Source organism: Nyctibius grandis, chromosome 10 (genome assembly GCF_013368605.1).
Source record: "Nyctibius grandis isolate bNycGra1 chromosome 10, bNycGra1.pri, whole genome shotgun sequence".
Lineage (NCBI taxonomy): Eukaryota > Metazoa > Chordata > Aves > Nyctibiiformes > Nyctibiidae > Nyctibius > Nyctibius grandis.
The window spans coordinates 6,446,019-6,468,048 of record NC_090667.1 but is presented as its reverse complement, the minus strand read 5'-3'; the positions used below and the strand labels follow the sequence as shown (position 1 = coordinate 6,468,048).

Sequence of the window (22,030 nt, the reverse complement as noted above, 5' to 3'; positions counted from 1 at the left end):
AACCTGGTCTGGTGGAAGGTGTCCCTGCCCGTGGCAGGGGGGTTGGAACTAGATGATCTTTAAGGTCCCTTCCAACCAAACCATTCTATGATTCTATATTCCCACCACCGCCAGCAGCCTTTGCCCACCCCCAGGGAGACACAGCTGCGGCGGGACGCAGGAGAACAGCCGCCGCGCTGCCGGCGTTTGGGGGATGCTGCGTTAGCAGGGAGGGGGTTGGCCCAGACATGGGGCTGCAAAGGGGCGGCTCAGCCAAAACCTTTTCGCAGCACTAGGAAAAGACATCCCAGGCAAGGGAAGTCTCTAGGGAAGAAGCTGGGCTCACCGAGGAAGGACACAGCAGCACGGCAGGGACCGTCCCCCCCCGGCACGCACCAGCCACATTGCAAGAGGCAACAGGAGCACATGAAGAAGCGCCGGAGAGCTGCATCCTACCAGAGGACAGGAGCTGGGGTGGAGGCAGAGGATGCAGAGGGAGTGGGACCAGGAGAGAAAGGGTTAAAAAAAATACTATGGAGTTTTTGTGTGTGATTTGACATTCAGTACCGGCCTGCAGACGCAGCCAAAGCGTGCCGGGGCCAGCTCGGGCACTGTAAACAAGGCGATGGATTCTTGTGGCGTGCGGGCAGCACACGGTGACCCCCGGGGACACCCCGTGAGGGCTCCCAGCCGAAGGCGACCGGCTCGGCCCCTCGTTATGGCCGAGCCCATTTGCTCTCCGCACGCCTCGTTTCTCCAACGCTTCTGAAAGCCACGCGTTAGGTGTGTGCGCTAGACGGGGAAAAAGAGGTGTTATTGGTGAAAGCGTGGGCCAGGGGTCAGCAAACCCCCCCGGGTCAGGGGGGTGCCGTGCCCAGTGCCTGGCTCCAGGCCCTGCTCAGCCCCCTCAGAGCAGGAGCACGGCAGGAGCCAATGCCCGTGCCCGGGGATCCCACCGTGGGGGGTCCCGGGATGCTCCGCACCTCAGGCTCTGCCCACCCTCCCACGAGGCTGGGGTGAGGAGGCAGCTCCACGCTCTCCAACCTGAGCTGAGGTTTCTCTGTTGCTGTAAAAATAAAGTGCTGAGGGTGGAAAAAAAAAAAAAAACTGGCACAAAAAAAAGCAGTCCCTGTTCCCCGCCCTGACTGAAGGGACAGGGGAAATACAGAAAGGTTGGGATTTAAAAAAATAAAATAAAATAAAATCAAAATCTACATCTCCAGGATTCCTCACCTCTCAAAGGGATTATTTACACAGGTGCCGAGGCAGCTGTTTGCTGTATCACCTGCCCAAAAAGCCCTCAGGGAAGGCACTGCCCCAGCACCCATCCCACCGCCCCAGCACCCATCCCACCACCCCAGCCGGAGCCCAGCACAGGGCCCTGCTGCAGACGGGCGGCTGTGATGGTGGGCAGCCCCATCCCCTTGCAGACCAAACTCCTCCCCATTTCCCCATGAGGAGAGGAGAGGGGAGACCGTTCCCAGGGGACGAGCAGCGCCGGTGCCCACGTGCCCCCAGCACGGCACCCGGAGGGGCCGGCGGGGCAGGGGACCGTCACTGCACCATGACACTGGTGCTGTTCACAACGGCGGCGGCAGGTGCTATCAGCTCCACCAGCGCCTCGTACGTCCCCACCACGAAACCCACGAAGCCGAAGAGGCTGATGGTGATGTCCTTGGCGACGACGAGGGGGTGCATGCCTTCCGTATAGTAGGTGGCAATCTCCAGCAGCGGGGGGAAGATGAGAGCCAGGGCACTGCTGCTGACGGAGCCCACCAGCGAGATGACGATGTCCAGGCGTGGGATGAGGATGGCCAGCACGCCTGCAGAAGGAGCGGACACAACGTTAGAGCTGCCAGCTCCCAGACGGCAGAGACCCTCCTCCCCTGGGTCAAAGTAGTCTACAACTACCCGAAGGGAGGTTGTAGTGGAGTGGGAGTCGGCCTCTTCTCCCAGGCAACTAGCGATAGGACAAGAGGACACAGCCTCAAGCTTCACCAGGGGAGGTTCAGGTTGGACATTAGGAAGCATTTCTTCTCAGAAAGGGTCATTAGACATTGGAAGGGGCTGCCCAGGGACGTGGTGGAGTCACCATCTCTGAAGGGGTTTAAGAAAAGACTGGACATGGCACTTAGTGCCATGGTCTAGTTGACAGGGTGGTGTCAGGGCAATGGTTGGACTCGATGATCCCAGAGGTCTCTTCCAACCTGATTGATTCTGTGATTCTGTCAAAGCAAACGCAAACCCATCGCAGGGATGCCACCTGCTTGAATCATACCTCTGCCCTTCTCCCTGACCCAAGAGCTTTGAAGACGTGGCTGCATATTTTTCCAGCAGTTCCTCCCCAACAAGCATTTAAGCCATTGCATTGAGCTAACAAACCACAGCACACACACCAAACCCTTTTTGCTGCCCTGGGCACCACTGCAGTGAGCTCCAGGGCTGAGCGGAGCCCGGTGCCCCGGCAAACAGATGCCACTGGCAGAAGAGCGGCCACCAGCACCCCCAGAGCCCCCCATGAGAGCCAGCACTCCTGCTCCCCACACCTGGGGAGCCGTAAAGCCTCAGAAACCCCATAAAAGCAGGAGGAAAAAGCCTCCATCACCCCTCACCCCGAATAAATCCGTGCGGTTTGCACGTGTTTAGAGCTGCTCCAGCAGCAGCATGCCTACAGCACAGCCTGGGGGAGAACATTTGTTGGGTAAAAACTGCAGCCAAGGAAAACCCCCCTGGGAGACTCCTGACAGCTCGCACTTAGCGGCTGCAAACTCCAGCACACGCCTGCTCCTCCTGGATGGAGGAATGGTGCCTTCTCCTTCGAGCCAGCCCCCGGGGCCACAGTCCCTGCTGCCCCCCTAACCCAGCGTCACCAACGGCACCGCCCAGAGCCCCCTGCACCGGGGGTGGCACGGGAGGTTTGGCAGAGCGCCCCAACACCACGGCACCAGCGTTTGGGGAGCAGATTTGAAATAAAGGACCATCAAGGTCCCGTTTCCCAGGGGCAGGCACTGCCCGCCAGCACGCTCCCGCACCGAGCTCCCCGCCCGCGGCGGCGTCGGCTCCCAAGAGCATCGCTGCTGCTTTTTGGTCAAACAAATCCTGAAGAAAGGGCAACCAGAGCTTGGCACACCAGAAGAGTGCTCTCTGCAAGCAAAGCAGACTTCAGCGCTTAATCAAAGCGACCCAGAGGAAAAAAAATTGGTTTATTGCTTTGAAAGCTTTTGCTTTGAAAATAGGAGACAGCTAGAACTGTGGCAGCTACAGCTCAGTGGAGAAGGGACGTCTCGGGGCTCCTTACCGGAGGGATTTGTTCACTCCCTGGCAATCAGCTACTGGCAAGAGAGGCTGTTGGAGCCTCCCTGAGCCAAAGACCACCCACAGCCCTGCAGGAGATGGAAGGCTTGGGAGACTGAGAGCAGGCAGACACAAACAGGAGATGCTCCTGCGTATCGCCACCACTCCAGCCCTGCTGCCACCTGGATAAGCCTAGAGACGAACCATCCCTCCACCACGGGGAACAGCAGGCAAGGTCCCTGCTGAGCCAACCTGGAGGAAGTTTATGCGGGCGCTCAGCCTTGCGCAGAGCCCAAGGAGCGCTCTGCCAGGGCCCTGCCGCAAGCAGCATCCCCGCTGCGGCAGCCTGGGGGAAGAGCAGAGCAGCCGACCACCAACAGCATCCTCAGCCCACCCCACATCGCTCTTTGGACTCAAAGTAAACAAAACGATTAACCCTCCTCTAAAACAAGCAGAACTGAAGCACCAGCTGCAGTCCTCAAGCCTCCAGGGGCAACGGCCACGCTTTCCGCAGGTTCAAAGGGTTTTTAAGTGTGCTGGTTTTGAAGTCTAAGCTTAAAAGACACCCATACACCAAATTGCATCCTCTCTTTGGAAGCCAAAGCCACAACGCGGGCTTGTTCTGCCGCCATGCAATCATCTGATGAATATTCATGCAACCCCCCTAATTGCTTTTATCCTCACCAGCAGCCACAGCGATCTCCTACATGGCAGGGTGAGGGAAGGAGGTACAAAGGAACCAGCATCCTTCCACCGACACCTCTGCTGCCTCCCTACCCCTGAGCGGGACGGTTCAGCCACTGCCTAAAGCCATCCCATCACTCCAAGCCTTCGCTGCCCCGGCCAGGCACACCCCAACGCCTGCCCCACCGCAGCACCGGGGCGGACAGAGCCCATGGCTCAGCACAGCAGGATTTCATCCCTGCACCATCCCTCCAGCTGTAGGCATTGAGGCAGAACATGTTTCAGGAACTCAGCAGGGAGGAGATGGGGCTTTGCCCACCTCCGTTAATTCAGCATTTCTGGCCCACCATTAGCGAGAGCCCAGAAACCGGCAGCAGCCAGCTCCACCGCCCTCGAGTTAGCACCACGCTCCTCAAACCCAAACCAAAGCCAGCTGGGACATGGGGCCAGGTCCCTGATGCTCAACTCTGGTGCATCAGCAGTGTCAAGCCACAGAGAAAAGCTCTTTTTCAGCAGATGACGCCCAGGAGCTCAGTCAAGCGTCCCAGCTGTGCTGACAACAGCAAGCATTTAGTCTTCAGATACCAAAGCCAGCCAAAATCAGACATTCCTGCACCTGATTTGCTCCACGCCTTTCCCAAAGGTCCACCAGGCTCCAGCCCAGCAGCCTGCTCCACCACGGCCTCGCTGCAGGTACCAAATACCATCATGGGAGAGGGACTGTTTGGGGCTGAGCCAGCCAGACCTGCCCTGCGGCCACAGGCACATCGGGGCTTTGGCTATGGGCCATGTGCTGTTTTCAACTGTCTTCAGTATGTGCATACAGGAACACCCCGTCCCTCGCTGCCCGTGACCCTTTGCAGCCGTGCCCCTGTCAGGCAGGCACGAGGAGCCTGGCTGCACGCTGCCTACGGAAAACACCCTCCGGTCTGGGCTGCCCTGGCACCCGACCAGGTGCTGGCAGTGTTTCATGTAAAGCTTGATAGGACTCGCTAGCCCCCCAAAATGCCATCAGGGGGATCCCAGGCCCGAGGCTCCGTGGGGACCTGCCACCTTCAAATGATGTGGGAAGTTTACTACTCCTCCACTGAGAAGACCGGTACCATACAGAGGGGGCAGAGGGCCACTGCTGCTGCTTCTTGGAGGCCACCTTGGCCCACTGGCTTGCATTAGTCAGGTCCAGGAGACTCCCTGCTGTGAGGGCTTTAGCAGCAGGGCCAGAGGCAGCCAGGCGAGGGGTGAAGGCCATCAGCACCAGCAGCCCACAGCGGGAAGGAGGTGCCACGTCCTCACAGGGGAACTCAGACAAGCTGCTCTCTACTCACAGGTCACAGCGACCAGGGCCACCCTGAGGAGGAGGTTGACGAGCCAGCCCCAGCGCTCCGACACCCGGGCGACGAGGGGAGGGATGATGATCTCGGCAGGCACATAGAACTGCACAGCGTAGGTGAAGAAAATCCCGAAGGAGAAGAGCAGCTTGACGGCTTGGTACAGCCTGCAAACGAGAAGGAGGAGACCCAGTGAGACACGCTCCTGCCTCCAGCCCCCACGGCATCAACGGCAGAAAGCAGGAGGGGAACACTCTGCCAAGAAGGACTTCTGTGTCCCAATGGTCTCCCCTCCTGAACACAAAATTAGGGGTGATGCATTCAATGCACCGAAACCTATCTTGTGCAAGAGATAGCAAGGAGACAGCGCAACCTCCAAGCCAGGGCAACCCACACCTCATCAGAGGCTTCAGCCTGGGCTTTGCGTAAGGAATCATCAGGCCAGGAGCTGGGTCAGCGGCTTGCCTGGGTCAAGCTGTCACTTGACCGGGCTGAACTCTGCAAGGCCTTGTAGTGACACAGGGTGGCTGCCTTCATGATTGCCCCACACAGACAACACCCAAATACCCACCAGCGCTGGTCCTGCCAGGAGCCTGCAATCCTGACTTTCGGCCAGTTGATCCAGAATGAAGTCGCATCCATCACCCATCCCCTGAAGTTCCTCACCTTGACCTTTACTAACGAAACCCAGCCTCTGAGCTGAAGGAAGGAAAAAAAAAAACCTCCTTTTCTCCTCTTTGTAAACAGCTGGATTTTATTCTCCATCTTAGAACAGGAGATGAAGAATAGCTTCAGAGAGGCTGCAGCCATGAATATTTCACAGATTTGGATTACTGCTCGGCTTCTGAAGAGGGGGAAGAGGACAGCACCACTGGGATAAGCCTGGGCTTACAAAGCAAACACGATGCAAACGTCACCGCTACCACCTGCAACTCAACCTCCTCCATACAACAAGAGTGAGCAGCTATTTTTGGAATGCTGCATAACCCATGTTTGGGGGGCAAAGATGGTTAAAAGAGCAGTTTGGGCTGTGCAGAAGGAAGGCAGAGTGCAGACAGGCTGCAAGCAGCACCTTAGGCTCACCCCACGTCAGATCTCGCCACATCCCAGATCCTACAGCGATGTGGCAGTGGGGCAAGCGTGGCTGCAGGAGGGAGCCTGTTGCGGATGGCCAAAAAGTCATCTCCCAGCCCCGTCTCCATCCTGAGCTCCCTGACAGCAGAACGAGCCTCTCTAAAAGAGAAGCGATACCAAGTTACATCACATATGGTCCTACCTGTTCCCCAACTCACGACACGCTGACCAAGCAGGAAACATGGGTCCTGGCCATACCACTTGGGCAAATATGAAGTAGATCCAAGCTAAGGAAGGTGTCTGGCTCCTCCTGCCTTCATAAACCCCTTTACCTTCTTTTGGCCCAAGCCAGTGTCCCTCTGCGTGTTGGCTCTCAGCATCCAGCTGCTACGACAGTCTCAAACCAGGGAAATCCAAGCATTCACATGCAAGACAATTTTGAACACTAGTGGCAGAGTCTGGTGGAGTCAAACACTCCCCACAACAGTGGAGGATGGAGCTGGGGATCACCTAAGTGAATGGGACATTATGCAAGTCCATGGGACTAGATCAGATTGTATTTAACGTTGTGGCCAGCATCACCCTGGAGCCACTTTATCATCTTTAGAAGAGCAGGGTGATCAGGGAGAGGTCCCACTGCCTGGGAAGAAGAATCATATCCACATTCAAGAAGGATGAGGGAAGACACAAGCTAATCAGCCTCACCTCGAACCCCAGAAAAGTATGAGCTAAGTCCTCCTGGCATCCATTTCCAGGCACATATTGGACAGGGTGAACAGTCAGCAGGGATTTGCCAAGAGCCAATCATGGAAATATCCTCATCGGTGACCTGGATGAGCTCTCAGCAAGTTCACAACAAGACCAAATTGGAGAGAATAGCTGACATGCCTTGGAGCAGGACCTAAACAACGCAGTGGCACAGGCAAAGTTCAAATGCAAACAAACACACATGTGAAGGGCTGGGGTCCAGCTTTCCATCTGGCCAGGAGAACAGGACCTGGACGTCTTGGTGGGCAGCAAACGGAGCATGAGCCAGCAGCAAGACCTTGCTGTGATTAAGGTCAATCACATACTGGGCTGTGTTAGCAAAAGCACAGCCAGCAGGTTAAGGGTAGGAATTACTCTTCTGTCTGGGGCTTGTGAAGCTGCATCTTGCATATTGTGTCCAATCTTGGGACTCCCAGGACAAGACAGACACTGACCTACCAGAGCAAGTTGAGTGGAGGCTACTAAGATAGTTGGGGCTGGAGCACACGACACACAAGGAGAGGCTGAGCGATCTGGGCTTGTTCAGCATGAAGGGAAGGTTAAGCAGGATGTTATTACTGTCTTCAGCTACCTAATAGGAGAGCATGGAGAAGACTGAGACAGGCTCTTCTCAGAGGTGCACAGCAGAAGAACCGGGGGCAACAGGACAGAGCTACATCCCAAAAGGGTAGTTAAGCACCAGAACAAGGGCCTGGAGCGGTGGGGAACCTCCCTCCTTACTGATATTCGAAATTTAAGCTGGCCCTGCTTTGAGCAGGTAGGTGGACCCAATGACCTCATGATGCCCTCTCCAATCTAAATTATCCTGTGATTCCATACGCAAGCTAAAGACAAGGCTATCACAGAGTCCAAAATGTGCCCGCTCAGCAACACGTGACTTGAGTGCACAGTAGCCTTGAGCTACCTACCCCACGGCCTGCGTATCTTATCATTGTATTTTCAGTGAAGTGATGCTGTAAAGCCATAAAGTGCTCCAAGGTAATCCACGATTAAGAGATGTTATTAAAAAGGTACAATAGAAGGTTGGGTACCAATCCCGTACAGGTCAGGGACCAGGACAACAAGCTCAAAGGGCACTTTAAATATCAAGAAGAGGAAGAGTCCAAGCACTAGCCTCGACCCACAGCAAACGTGGGTCCACGCAGGGCCCTGGAGAGGCACTGCTCTGCCAACCATAGCAACCACCTTAACCCACAGAGCCATGCCAGGCCATCCCAAGGAGCTGCAAGAACTGGCATACCCTCCTTTGACCGTAAGCTCTGACATCACCTACCTCCAAGTGGCCATACGCAACCAAACATCTTCCCCCTCGCTACAGCATTTCTTCACTCTTCCGATGGCAGGGTGAAGCAACCCCTCCGAGGATGCAAGGAGGGATTTCTGCATAGCAATGCAGTATTTCGGAGGCCGTGGTTAGACCTGGGCACTGGGAACCGATGCGCTCCTCATTTGAGGAAGCTGCGGTTATAGAGAAATGAGGCTGGAAAAGTCCTTAGTCATCCCGTAACTCAACGACTGCCAGCACATCGAATCTGTTCTAGAGACCTCCAGGCGATGGCTACAGCCAAGGAAGGATGCAGCATCCCCGCCACAATCCTTGCCTTGTCTCCCATGCTGCACGCAAACCCCTTATGACCAGCTTCTGCAGCCCAACGCCTTTTACTGCTGGGGAGAAAACCCGCAGGCAAAGCAGGATGGACAAAAGGCTCATTGTGTCCAAGCCTTCACCCATCCCCTACAGTTTAATGCATGGGAATACAGTGGTCAAGGCTTTAGCCTGAGTATCCCAGCCCTTACTTTAGATAACTCATTTCCAAGTCCAATATTTACAGCCTCCATCAAATGTTCTGCCAGGAAGCAACACGTGTGAACACCGAAGCGTTGTGCATGCTGAGTCACAGCCACCACAGCACACCTTCCCCGGCAGCAGCCCGGCCGCACACCCAGCCTTCCCCAGGCGCTGCTGCCAAAGGGCTATTCTCTTCTCCCTGTCTGAAAAACCCTACAGGTTTTTTTCAGAAAAATTCTTTGACAGAAAGCGTGGACACTCCTAGAAACATGCATTTGAAATGGAATCTTTCTGTAGCCTTGCAGGTCACAGAAATCCCATTACCTTCTTCTAAGGCAACATCATCTGTTAGAGCAAACAAAGCTGAGCTTTCCCACAGAAGCCCCCGGGCAGCATTACAGGTCAGCAGATGTTAGAGGCTGTGGCGTGACCTGGTGCCCTGCAGAGCCCAAGACCTGGATCCGACCTGATTTCCACCTTCAGGAGCAGCAGCAGCATTTCATCCCCTCCACACCTCGCTTTAGCTTGCTGAGCTCGTGGGATTCACGCCTACAGTGCTTGGCACGGTGGGATTCAGATCTCCCTACAACACAAGCATGTTTTTCCACTGGTCCCACCCCTCCTCGCTGAGAGCAGGGACCTGGCAGAGCTCCCAGCCCCTGCAGGGGACAAGGCAAGGCTCTCGGCAGGAGCAAGACCTTCTGCCACACTGACACCAGCCGTTCAGTCACTACACAGATCCAGCATGAATGAAAGTCCACGCACTCAAATTGAAAGAATCGCACATAGCAATAATTAAAGCAAAATCAAGCTCTACTTTTTTTTAAGTCTTTGCTTTCTCCAGAGCCCCAGCTGCGCAGCTCTACAAAGTCAGCATGCAGAAGCCCACCAGCTACTCAAAATTTGAGTCCTGCCCAAATCCACTTCAGCAGTGGGGAAGAGGCAGCAAGTCACGCTGCAAGGTGTTGGGCAGCTGGGGAGGGGGACAGGCACCCCAGCTCCAGTTCTCACTCTGGTCTCTTGCAGGATTTCAAGCCAGCAGAGACATCAAAGAGAAACTGTTGAACTTCAGAGCGCTCCTAGGCAAACCCGGAGAAACTGCACTGCTGCAGGACGGCTTTCCAAGAAGCCTCGTGGCATCAAAGCCAGGCCCCAGCCCCAGCTCCGCACCACGGCACAGAAGGTGCTGCTGGGGCACATCAAGCAGAACTTCCCTCCGGCTCCTCCTCGCCTGCCACCACCGTGTCCTACCACACAGACAGCCCAAGGCAGCGTGTCATAAGAAGCGACAGAGATGGGTTTTTGTCAAGGACTTTCTCAAATAACCCCAAGCGAAGCAAGTTGGAAAAGTCATTTGTTCTCAAAATTTCCGTGCTCCACACTTCTTGTCCCAAAGGCAAGCAAAACTGTTTGCATTCGTCCTCTGGGATGAATATGGAACCATGACACTGAGCAACCACTCACCCCCAGGACAGACCTACACACAGCCCGGCCAGCTCCTGCAACAGCCACCAGCCCCAGCAAGAGGAGAAATAACCCCTCCAGGTAAGCAGGCACAGGGTCCGGCCACGTGTATTTCTGCAGGGCTCCAGCCAGCAACTGGAGCATCTCAAGAGGCCTTGACAGATCCCAGAGGAGGACAGACAGGTTTGGGGAGCTGCAGAGCCCAGCCCCCACAGGAAAGAACATCAGACAACCCTTGACAAGCTCCTTTGGACAGTTCGGCTATGGCACAGTTGATCCTTCCCCAGGTTCACCCAGATTAGTTCTTCTAAGGAGTCACATCCCCCACTGCTCCCTCTCCCGTCTCCCTGGTCGGGACCCTCCTCCCTCCCCGCCGGGACTCACCAGCAGTTGGGCAGGTTGAGCGTTATGCTGGCCTGAATGTCCGCCCCGAAGCGCAGGTACCCCAGGACGCTCAGGCTGATGTACAAGACGGTGACAATGGTCATCCCCACGTAGAGGATGACTGGGAACTGCCGGGGGTTCTTCATCTTGTTTTCCAGAGGCAGCACCTGGGAGAGGAGGAGGATGATGATGACAGAGCAGCAGGTTGCCCCCATTCCTCCACACCCCTAAGCCCTGGAAAGCAGAGGGGCAGCCCCATGGCCAAGCACAGCCCCCCACACCAGGGAACGAGATGGTCACACATGGAGCCCAGAGAACCTGGCTGAAAAAGCCGCTGTACTGGAGATCTGATTTCTGTGCTCCCACGTGAGACCTTCATGCTTGGCACAAGTCCCCAGCAGGGTCACTCATGCCCTTGCCTCAACGAAGGGACCTGCTCCCTCCCCTTGGCAGGAGCTGAGCCCATTGGTGCCTGGTGTCTTGGGGCGATGCCACCCACCCCATACCTTGGTCGCATTAAACTCTGCACCCCAAAACAGCACAGCCATGCCCACTGGCACAGGCCCATCATAATAAATTGTCTTATTTTTCCCAGCAGACCCTGGAAAGCCCAAGACACTTTCTCCTCTCCTATCAAGTTTATCTAGACAGATTTCAAGGAGGCAGGACAATTAAAAAAAAAAAAAAAAAAGGAAGGACAGAGGCAAGTCCCTCACCTCTACGTGACTAACACTTGCTTTCAAATATAGGACTGCAGCAAACATTTTTACAGCTGTCCTTGGGTGGCGGGGATTTCAAGAAGAGCCACAATGGCAAAGCTGCTGAGGAGGCAGGACCAGAAAAGCTTTTATTTGCCTATCCACCTCCAAGTCATGTGAGGAAGAGAGCATTTGCACCTCACTGCCAGCAACAGCCCTCTGCCCTGGGTACAGCATCCAGTTACCACTCCTCCTGGAATGGATTTGGCCCTCTCCAGCCCTGTGTTTACACAGCCAGCTTATATTAGGAGATGAAAACATTTTTTTCTCCTTTGAAGGGAGCTCCCGGAAACAACCCACAACATCTTAGCGAGCCATTAAGCTCTCTACCCACCCACCCAGCTTTTTTCACAGACACAGCCCATCTATTTACAGCATCCCATATAAGAGGCACATGCAAATCCAGGCCCACAGCAGGCTGGGGGCATGGGGCTGCCGGAGGGAGATCACGGTACCACCGCAGCAGGGTGGGGAGGAACAGATCGCAATTTTTGTGTGATGCTTTTTGGCCTCCCCCTTACGCAGCTCCAGGATCCAGCCTGGTAACAAAAGTCAGGACAATTCCTCCTCTGCAGGTCAGCCAGCGGGGCCAAAGGCAGCTGTCGGGGCGATTCCCAGCAGAGCCCAAGCTACTGCCAGATACAGCCACCTTCAAAGCAGCAACCAACCTCCTGAGGTTTGGACGCGTGCTCCTCCAGCCTCAGATGGAAGCAACAGGGTTTGACCCAGGAGATAGCCTGGAGGCTAAAGCTAACAGCATCAAACCAGAATCTGGGTGACTGTCAGAGAAGTTCATCTGCAAATACAGCTGCAACGCAGAGCAGGTGCTGAGGCAAGCCCGAGCACGGGCTGAGCCTCCTGTGCAGGCAGCCCTGCTGCCACACGCCAACTTACCACCCCGATGCCTTCGAACGCAAAGATCGCAGTGCCAAAAAACAGAGGGTAGGTCTTCCAGGCTGCTGCGAGGGGCAGGTCTCTGGGATCAGGAATGTCCTGGAAAAAAGCCCACGCAGAGTTCAGATGCGGGGATGATGGGGAGGACCTGGCCCCGCTCCCACCGCTCCCTGTCGCAGCCCCATGCCGCAGGGAAAGCCCTGCGGAGCAGAGGGTAACCACTGTGCCCACGGGAGTGAGCAGCACCCCACAGCAAGCAAACATCCCACCGCCCAGCTCCCCCTGCCCACCAAAGCAGGGGACATCACAGAAGTGACAGAGGGGACCCGATTAGGCTCAGCCACACACGTACCCTGACGATGTACTGGTAGATCAAGATGAGGCTGATGAGCATGGCCACGTTGGCCAGCATGGAGAAGATGGACAGGACCTTGAGATTCTGGATGAACGTGAGCAGCACCACAAATGGCAGCAGGGAAAGCATGTAGAGCCGGGAGTCCATGGTGGGGGTCATGGTCACCGTCCTGTTAGAGCTGCAGTCATTGGTGGTCCCATTTGCTGCAGATATGACCTGGGGACGCACAGGAACACCTGATGAAACCCCATCGTACAGCTCTGAGAGCCATTGATCTGGGTAGCCCACCCCAGGTGGGTCAGACCACTACCCCATCAGCTCACTTTCATACACAGCTAGTCAACTAAAATCCAAGCAATACAGGTTTTCAGGTAGTTTCAAAGTGAAACCCTGTCACCTTGCTGGGAGCAGAGGTGGGACTAGCTACGGCGTCTGAGCTGAGACAGCAAGATGCCTGAGCCCAGGCTCGCTGAGCACGTGAACCTGGCAGCCGAGCACACCGCAGGCAGAGGCTGGTTTGCGCTGCCCCCACGGCCAGTTGAGAAGAGAGGAGAGAGGCATTAAGTGCCATTTCCTCAAAGGTGCTTTTCCTCTTGCTGCACCACTTTAAACTCAACAACATATGCCCCTTCAGTCACCCAGTGCCTTGTTCCCATGCAAGGACATCTGCAAGCTACTGCTGGCCCCCAGTTTGGCTTTCTTCATGAGAAATCATCCTTTCCTTGGGGTCTTTCATTCCAAAGGCACTCCAGGCCAGGTGCTTACCTCTAGAGACAGTTCTGCCCCAGGAACCAGGTGGCCGAGCCATCCCTTCCAAGAGCATGGGCACGCTGTGGATCACCAATACAACCACGACCAAGCTGGTTCAGGTACCAGGAGTCACGTGGCCACTGCAGCAAAGGGCTGCCTGTGAACTAATTTAATCTGCTCCGGAGCAAGTCCTGCCCCAGAGGAGAGGCTAAAGAGCTTCTGCACAAATCAGCATCCTCTGTGGGAGAGAGCAGCACAGAGCCATGCACCCACGGGGCAGCACTGCTCCAGCCCTTGCCTGCCCTGCCTCTCCACAGCTTGCAGAGCCCGTCCATCCTCCGTCACCCACGCAGAGCCCCCCCTCACTCCCCTGAAACCACCTCTGAACCCGATGGGCATCAGGGACGAGCTGGCAAAGGGCATGGCCGCGGTGGCAGCGACTGGATCGCTGCTGCACACGGGGGAACAACACTGAGCAGGGCCTGCGAGGCACCGAGCTGGTGGAGGCTGGGAACAGCGACTCGTTATTCCCAGTTCCTTCCAGTGCAGGAGCCAGCCAAGCGGTTCAGGGTTTCTGTTTATTTCCTCCTGACGCCTGGCAGAAGGAAACTCTTTCCCTGAAGATGTAATTAGGCTCCATAACCACGGGATGAGGAAAGAAACTGGAATGCAAACAGGTCCCAGAGAGGGAGAAGAGAGGTCACAGCAGGTCCTGGCACCCATACTTTACCATCCACACAGAGTATCAATAAACCAATTAGCCAAGGTTGGGCAGGACATCAAGGGCACAGTCCCTCTGCTGTCACCCCTCCTGCCTTCCCTCACCAGGAACAGCCCCTGCGTCCCCTGGGTGACACGGATGGCTCCAGCGCCTCTGCACGCAGAGCAAAGTCACAGGGACTCTGAGAAAAACCTGCCCTGTCTGAACGGGAAAACCAGTCCTCCAAACCACCCAGGCAGAGGAGCAGTACCTTCCTGGACAGCATCAGCTACAGAAAGCAGAACTTTGCTGGAGAACAGGGCCATGACACAGGAGGTAAGAGCAACCCAAGAGCCTCCACACGTCCTCTCGCCTTCCCCTTGCTCACCAAGGAAGGAGTAAGGCTAACCTGTTTCAGATTGTCAGCCAGGAAGACGAAGTACACGCAGCAGAAACCCAACTGAGTGATGATCAGGAAAAGTCCCACTACACGCCTAGAAAAAAAAACAGACAGTTTGTTAGCCAGGCCATGCAGAAATAGGAGCCCACCTGGGTTGCTTGGGGCTGCACTCAAGCACTGCCACGATGCTGCTCTCCCCAGGGGTTGAGGTGTGCAGGTCAGAGCACGCCCAGCTCGCTTCTCGATGATCGGGAGAGAGGACCGTATCTCCATCTCGCAGACTTCAGTCTCCGGTCTCCCCTTCCCATCCCCTCCATAGGGTCAGGACCAGCCTCAGGAGGAAAGCCTCCTCCTTGGGTTTAGCATCTCCAGTCTGCTGCTGAATTGTCACAGCTGGAGACAACGCTCCCTGTACACAGAAATAGGTGGATGTTCCCAGCATCTGCTGTGCAATGATCTGTGTGGTGTGATGTGGGACATCCACAGGGCTGGTAGCATCCCTGGGAGCAGCCACTAGACGTGCTCAGTGTCTAACAAGATGGGCCAGCACTACAGCACGTGTTTACTCCTTCGTTATGCTGCAGAGATTTACTTCTCCCACTCCTTTAGTATAAGCTACATCTGGCTGGGGACAGGACTGGGTCAAAGACCCCAACGTTACCCCCCGGGGGACATCAAGCACTCAGGGCAGGTGAGCCAGACAACATTTTACATCACTTCTGCTCATCTGCCAACAGAGCTCAGAGACCAGCCAGCTTCAGTGTCCCACCCGCAGCACATGCTGGGCTTAAAGACGAGTCCCCTGCCTGGAGAGGGGGAACAGGTACCTTCCCCAGACAGCATGTGTCCGCAGCCACGCGCTGGGAGTCGACTCCAGCCCGTACATCACGGCACCCCCGTAGTCCACAAACTGCTTCTGGAACCTGTCCAGAGAAGAGAGAGAGAAGGGACGTCCCATTGATCCTGCCTGCTGCTTCCCAAGGCAAACAATGGCGTTAGTGGGAAAACAGCTCCTGTGAAAAAGCCCAGGAGCAGTTCCCAACTGAGGCTTTGACATGGGCAACTTTCTGCTGGGAGGCTCCAGAAAAACCACAGGGCTTCTGAGGAAGGAAGGAAGAGCTGTAGGAGCAGCATTGCTGAGAAGGGGAGTTGCTCCTTACCTGTAGCAGAAGTGATGGGCGCACCTCACCAGGATGCCCATGCAGTGCACAGCCACGATGCCCATCACCAGCAGGCTCAGAGGACCCAGCTGCAGGGGAAGAGAGGGGGAAGGCTGCACTCTGATGGCCAAAGGCAGAGCTGCACGACGGCTTTACTTCCAGACAAAACCCCACGGGCTCGGTAAGCTGAAACACCGCTGGAGGCTGAACCTGAGCTCGGGTGCTGCTCCAGGAACCAGCCCCCTGGCCCGAGTAACCCCACAGAGAGCCACGAACTTGGCAGGAATGTCGCAGAAGGAGCAAGTTGGGGCAGTCTGGGCGTAGCAAAGCACTTCCAGGACTGTTTTTCAAACTATCTATGTTGCACATCACTGTTACACAGGTGACAAAGAGGTCATGGTCAGGACAAAGGGAGGCAGCTTTCTTTTTTAATTCTTTTTTTATTTTTCAATTCAAGCAATGAGAACGCTGCATTGCTGTGCGAGGAAACCCAGAGCAGAGCAGCGAGGTGCCCCCACTTCCCACACAGACAGCAGTCACTGGGGCATGGTACAGACACCGAGGAGCTGAGCATCAGGACAGATGCCTGGGGAGACGTGACAGCGGCGGGGGGCTGCTGCTTGACCTCCAAGCGCGACCTCAGCCCTCAGGCAGCAAAGCTGCATCACAACCACTCATCTCTACATGGGCAGAGCTGTGAGGCTGGGCCAGCCCACGTGAAACCCCACAGAAAGCAGCATGCCACCCTCTCCCACCACCAGCCTTAACTGCTGGCCGATGTTCTGTGCGTGCTGTGCTCGCAGGACCCTCAGGAGACACACAGCATGCTCAGCACAGAGCAAGGGGCTCGACAGAGGTGGAGGTTGTGCTGAACCTGCCACGCACAGGAGCAGGGCGAGGAGATGCCACCCGAGCGGAGTGTTGTGGGAGAAAGGGGCTGATGCCGCAGGGGCCAGGGAGGTAACACCCAGCTGGGTGAGGAGGCAGGGACCCAGCGCCCTGCCTGACCCCAGCAGAGGAAAACGCAGCCCTGACTCACAGGCTGAACTCCTCGAGAGCAGCCAACACGACGCAGGAGCAGCAAGAACAGTCTCAGCAGCAAACGAAGCAAGCTGCCGAGCCCAGGGGGCAAGAGCTCAGAGGCCACTGAGCACCAAGAGGCACCTCGGCAGGGAGCCGAGCCCTAACACCGGCCATGCGAGCTGCCCAGCGCCCTGAGGACTCTCCGCCCCACGAGTCCCCGCACAGCGGGGCTGAGAGCTGCCTTACCAGGATGCCAGCGTTCTTCACAGCCAGAGGCAGCCCCAGCAGCCCTGTGCCGATATTCCCCTTCAGAAGGTGGATCAGGGTCTGGTACCACCTGAGGGAGAGCAGATGCAGAGATCACCATCGGCAGATGCCTGCACCCAGACCACGCACAGCCTCAGCCCTCGGCTCCTCCTGCTCAGGGTCCCAGTGCCACTCTGAGCTGCTGCAGCAAACGCACATGGAGGTCCAGATCCTGTCCCCTGAACCCAGCTCAGCCCAGTGGCACTGAGGAAGGACCGGAGGCAAAGACTCAACAGACAGATTTTGGGTGGGCATTTGCAGAACTGGCTTCGAGGCAAAACCCAGCGCGAGCACTGCTCAGCACCGAGGGGCTGCACAACAAGAACGTCTCTGAGTTGAAGGGATTGGTCTCCCTCGGGCAGAGACAGCATCCTCTGCCCACCTGAGTGAATAAGGCATGAGGAAGCTCCCAGGGCAGAGCTGCAACATGCCCAGGTATCCTCTGAAGCTGGACATGCTGTTTGCTCACCACAGCTCCCTATGGAACCTAGTTGAAGTGAGGGAATATTGGGGAAAGCATCAAACCCTGCCGAGCTTCACCAGAGAGCAGAGCCACGCTAGGACAGCTGCCTGGTTGGTGCCAGCACCCACAGAGGCAGGACCACAGCTCTGCCCTCACCATCCCCAGGAGGGATTCCCCCCATAAAACCACAGCTCCACCACCCTCCAGCAAAGCTGGCTGGCAGCAGGGAGCCACCGTTCCCTCCTCCGCCCTCCCCGGGTGCTGTGCCAGCCCAGGAGGGAGGGAAGCGTCACTCACGTTGTCCCGTTGGTCTCCCCAAAGCGCTGGTAGGACTCGGGGTGGGCAAAGCCATTCATGCCACCGGGCGGGCTCCCCTCCGGCGTGACGTCTGTGGAGCTGTAGTCGTTGTAGTCCTCGCTGCGGAGGCGCCGGGTGGACATGGTCCCTGTGGAGGGAGCTGCGTTAGGGGTGCCCAGCTCGACACCCCCCTTCTCAGGCTCCTTGGGGTCAGCCATGGCGCAGAGACCAGCTCGTACTGCCAGAGCAAGGTCTCCTCCAGGGCTTTTATACAGCAATGCGCTCCCGCCCAAGCAATCACGGAGTCGGCATGTCCCAAGGTCACAGGTGCATGGCACATTCCCACCGGCTCTTCCCGCAGGCTCGTGCCCCTGTTTCGGGCACACCCAGGCGGGACGGGCTCGGGATCCTGCAGGCAGAGCCTGGATGCGACCCGCTTTGCTCCCGTCAGGCAAGGGACCCGCGTACCCCTGCTCGAGGGTGGTGAGCGTGGCACCGCAGCCACAGGCGGCGGGGCAGGGAGGGACACGCCAGCAGCGTGTGCCCAGCCCGGGTGTCCAGGACTGGGGCTGTCAAAAGGATGGCCAGGAAAAAGCAACCGCTTTCAACCCACACAGTTTGCTGCAAGGGAACAGCTTGCTCTTGCCAGGGAAGGGAAAGTTTCCTAACTTCCCTTTTTTTTAAAAAAATGGAAGACTTTTTAATAAAAAAAAATTTAAAATTGATGATGCTCCATCAGGCGGGAGCACAGCCCACGGGCTGACAGCAAACCGCCCGCCCCAAAGGGTTCAGAGCCACGGAGGTGCCTGCAAGACTAAGGGCTCCTGCACAACCCAGAGCTCTGGCTCCTGCGAAAACCCCAGCTGGGTCCTCCAAGCCAGGAGCACCAGCACAAGCCCTCACCAAGGACACAAGCCTCCTGCCTTCGGCTGGTTTCATTCCCACACGTGCCCCGAAGGGCTCCTGCCGCTCCTGCACAGCCTGTCGCTCCCCTCCCCAAAAAACCCTTTCCTTCCTCCCTCCCCCTGGCTGCACCCAGCACCCCGGGTGCCTGCCAGGAAGGAGCACCAGAGGCAGGGAAATTATCTGTCAGCCTCTTGCCACACAGCCTGGTGATTTGGTCCCTGCCCCAAGGCTCCTTTGGGGTGTCGCCGCCCCAGGCATCACCCCCACCCAGCAGTCCCAGTCCTCCCCATCCCGTCCCCCGGTGCTGGTGGGCAGCCAGCCCAGGGCCAAGTGGAAGCAGCAGAGAAATATCACTACGGCAAACGGGCTCGTTTCCTGCCCGAGGGCTCCTTGGGTGTCTGCAAGGTCACACAAGCACCCGCAGGACGCGGCCCTGGCACAATGGGACAGCAGCCAGCACAGCCAGACCTAAACACCTGGCCGTGCAGGTAAAGCTCAGCCCAGGGCTGCTGGGTCCTGCTCCATCCCCAGACCCCCCAGGCATCCCCCCTCATCACTGCTCTCTGCAAACCTGGCTGCAACACGCAAAAACCAAAAAGCTAAGAGCTGCAGTCACTGCCAGGGTCCAGCCTCGCGACCAGAAGGGAAACAGAGAGTACGGGACTTTGCTCAATTCAGGATGCTTGCTCCAGACCCCTCTGCTCGGGAGCAGTTACACGGGCCGCAGCAACACCCGGCAATCTGCTTTATTTCCTGCAGCAACGGGCAGCGCTGGCAGCAGCAAGCAGGGCTGGTCTGTCCCGCGCAACACCAGCCTCCGAGCAGCGGAGAGCTCGGCCGAAGGCAGCCAACGCATCGCTCCTGCCCGGCCTCCTCCCTCACAGCCCAGCCACGTAACCATGCCCTGAAACGGCTCCACCGCGGGCAGGGCGACGCGGCGAGGCAGGGACCTGGAAGAGCGGCAGCGTTAGTTTACACAAGGGAAGCATTAGAAGCTATTTGTCATCGGTGACGGGCCCAAGGGGCAGGAGAGAGACTTGGGAGGCTTTGCCAAGCACCGAGGGCTGGCAGTGGGCAAGGAGAGCAGGCAGAGGGGTGCCAGGGTCGGGTCAGGCAGGGATACCCCTCCCAAAGATGGCTTGCACGTTATCTGAAGTACCCAACATCCTCCAGATAAAACACAACACAGTTACATCAGTCTGCCTGATCGCTCCCCGTGATTTTTTTTTTCCCCCCAAGCAGGCCTGGCTGCTTTTTGCTTTGAAGAGCCAGGGAAATGCGTTCATCGTGACTTGCCTTCTTTGTGTTTGGATTAAAGGTTGCGTAGCAGCGGGGAGCGAGCGCTTGGCTCCCCCACAATCAACAAGAAGAAGCTGCAAAACTTGTCTCATCCACACAACGAATACTTCAAACCAAAGCAAAACCCCGCTACGTCATTTCTTCATCATTACAAAGAGCAAAGACAGGAACAGCCACATTCGGTTTCCACTTTAAACCCAACTCCTCGGCCGCTTTCATGTGCATTTTTTCCCCCCCCCTACGCACACGAGCAATTTCATCGTGGTGAGTGAAGCGCCTAGGAAAGCTGGGGGCAGGGGGGTGCGGTGACAGCAATTTGTCCCTTCGAGTAACAACCCCACGCCAGAAGTCAAAAGCAAGATGCAACTTGCTGCTGACCCCGACAGCTCTCCCCGACCGAGTGGGGGCTGCGTGCAGAACAAATAACATGAAATCTTCCGGAAAAGCGAGCTGCACAGCAAAACTCACCGCCGCTTCCCATCACGCGTGTTGAATCCTTTATTTCCAAAGCGCTGCTTGTGACCCATCTCAGCGTGACACAAGCGAGAACCGGCGCTGCCAGACCCCTCTCCCGCCTCGCCCCGCTCCCCTGCCCGCAGGGAGGGGCTGCAGGCAGGGAGCCCCTTCCCCACGCCACTGTGCCCACGTCAGCATGAGACCTCCCAAACACGACGGCCACACCAGCTGTGTCCCACAGCATCGGTCCTCTCGTCCCTGTGTTACCCAGTGCTCTTGCAGCCCCAGTCACCCCCAGACTCACCTTTCCAGTGCTCCGCAGCGTGGCCTGGTCCCCCCAGCCTGGCTTCTCCCCGCAGGGAGGCTGCTCGGCACAAACCCCTCCAGTCCCCGCAGTTCCCACCCCAGCCACGCTGCCCCGCTCCCCCTCCACCCTGTGCCCCCACACAGCAGCACCCCGCAGAGCACGGGGCTCCCTGCACTCTCCAGCTCACCCTCCCCGCTGTGCCACACAGCACCCCACACCCTTACTAGCGCCCCACACCCTGGTGCACACTGTGGGGGGCTTGTGCCCCAAGACACTGCACAGCACCCCAGGCGCTCCGAGGGGAACCGCGCGGGCTGCCAGCACCCCCGCAGGGCACCACCAGCACGACCCCTGGGTGCCCATGCAGGGCCTGGGCAGACCCATACACTCACGCAGGCTCTGGGCACCCTGAGGCACCGCTGCCGGCTGCCAGGACCCCCGGGGACCCCACGGCACCCCTGCAAGCTGCCAGCACCCCGCCACACCCACTCGGCCTCTGAGTATCCACACACACATGGCCACATATATGGGCTACCAGCACCCTGAAGCTCCCCTGAGCACCCATGCGGGCTGCCAGCACGTCTCTGCACCCCCGAGCACCCATGCCTGACGCGAGCAGGCCCAGGGACCTCTGGGCACCCCTCCAAGCCGCAGCACCCCCCGGCTCTGAGCACCCCCCTACGCACCGAGTGATGTATCAGGGCTGCCAGGACCCCCCGGATCCCTGAGCCCTGTCACTGCGCCCAAGCTCCCCTCAGCACCCACACGGGCTGCCAGCACCCCCGGGACCCCGCGCACCCACGGGGGCTGTCGGTCCCCCCGCGCCCCTCGGTACCCCGCGGGCTGCCAGCACCCCTGTGCATCCCTGAGCACCCCCGCACGCTGCCAGCCGGCTGACAGCCCCCTCCCGCACCCCCGCAGCACCCCGGCGGGCCGCCAGCACTCCCCCCGGCCCCGCACCTCGCCGCCGCCCCGCGCCGCCCGGCCCCGCCGGGACCGCTCCCTCCGCCGCGCCGTCACGTGACAGCCGGCTCAGCTGACCGCGGTGCCCGCGCCTGCGCACGGGGAGCGCTGAAGGCGCGGGGCGGGGCGAGGTGGGCGGCGGGGCGGGGCGAGGCGCAGAGGGGCGGGGCGGGGCGGAGAGGGGCGGGGCGAGGGGCGGCGGGGCGGAGCGAGGGGTAGAGGGGCGGGG

General features: G+C 57.8%; 1 protein-coding gene across 1 annotated transcript; it reads right to left on the bottom strand.

Annotated features, from left to right (window-relative positions):
* Positions 1–1,361: 1,361 nt before the first annotated feature.
* On the bottom strand, positions 1,362–21,869 carry LOC137667838 (proton-coupled amino acid transporter 1-like). The gene is made up of 11 exons (XM_068408965.1): positions 21,799–21,869; positions 17,871–18,018; positions 17,051–17,141; positions 15,782–15,870; positions 15,449–15,544; positions 14,631–14,715; positions 12,769–12,987; positions 12,417–12,515; positions 10,765–10,931; positions 5,283–5,452; positions 1,362–1,802 (listed from the first exon to the last, which is right to left on the bottom strand). The coding sequence occupies exons 2-11, from the start codon at positions 18,011–18,013 to the stop codon at positions 1,534–1,536; spliced, it is 1,428 nt and encodes a 475-aa protein (XP_068265066.1). The 5' UTR covers positions 18,014–18,018; positions 21,799–21,869; the 3' UTR covers positions 1,362–1,533.
* Positions 21,870–22,030: the final 161 nt, after the last annotated feature.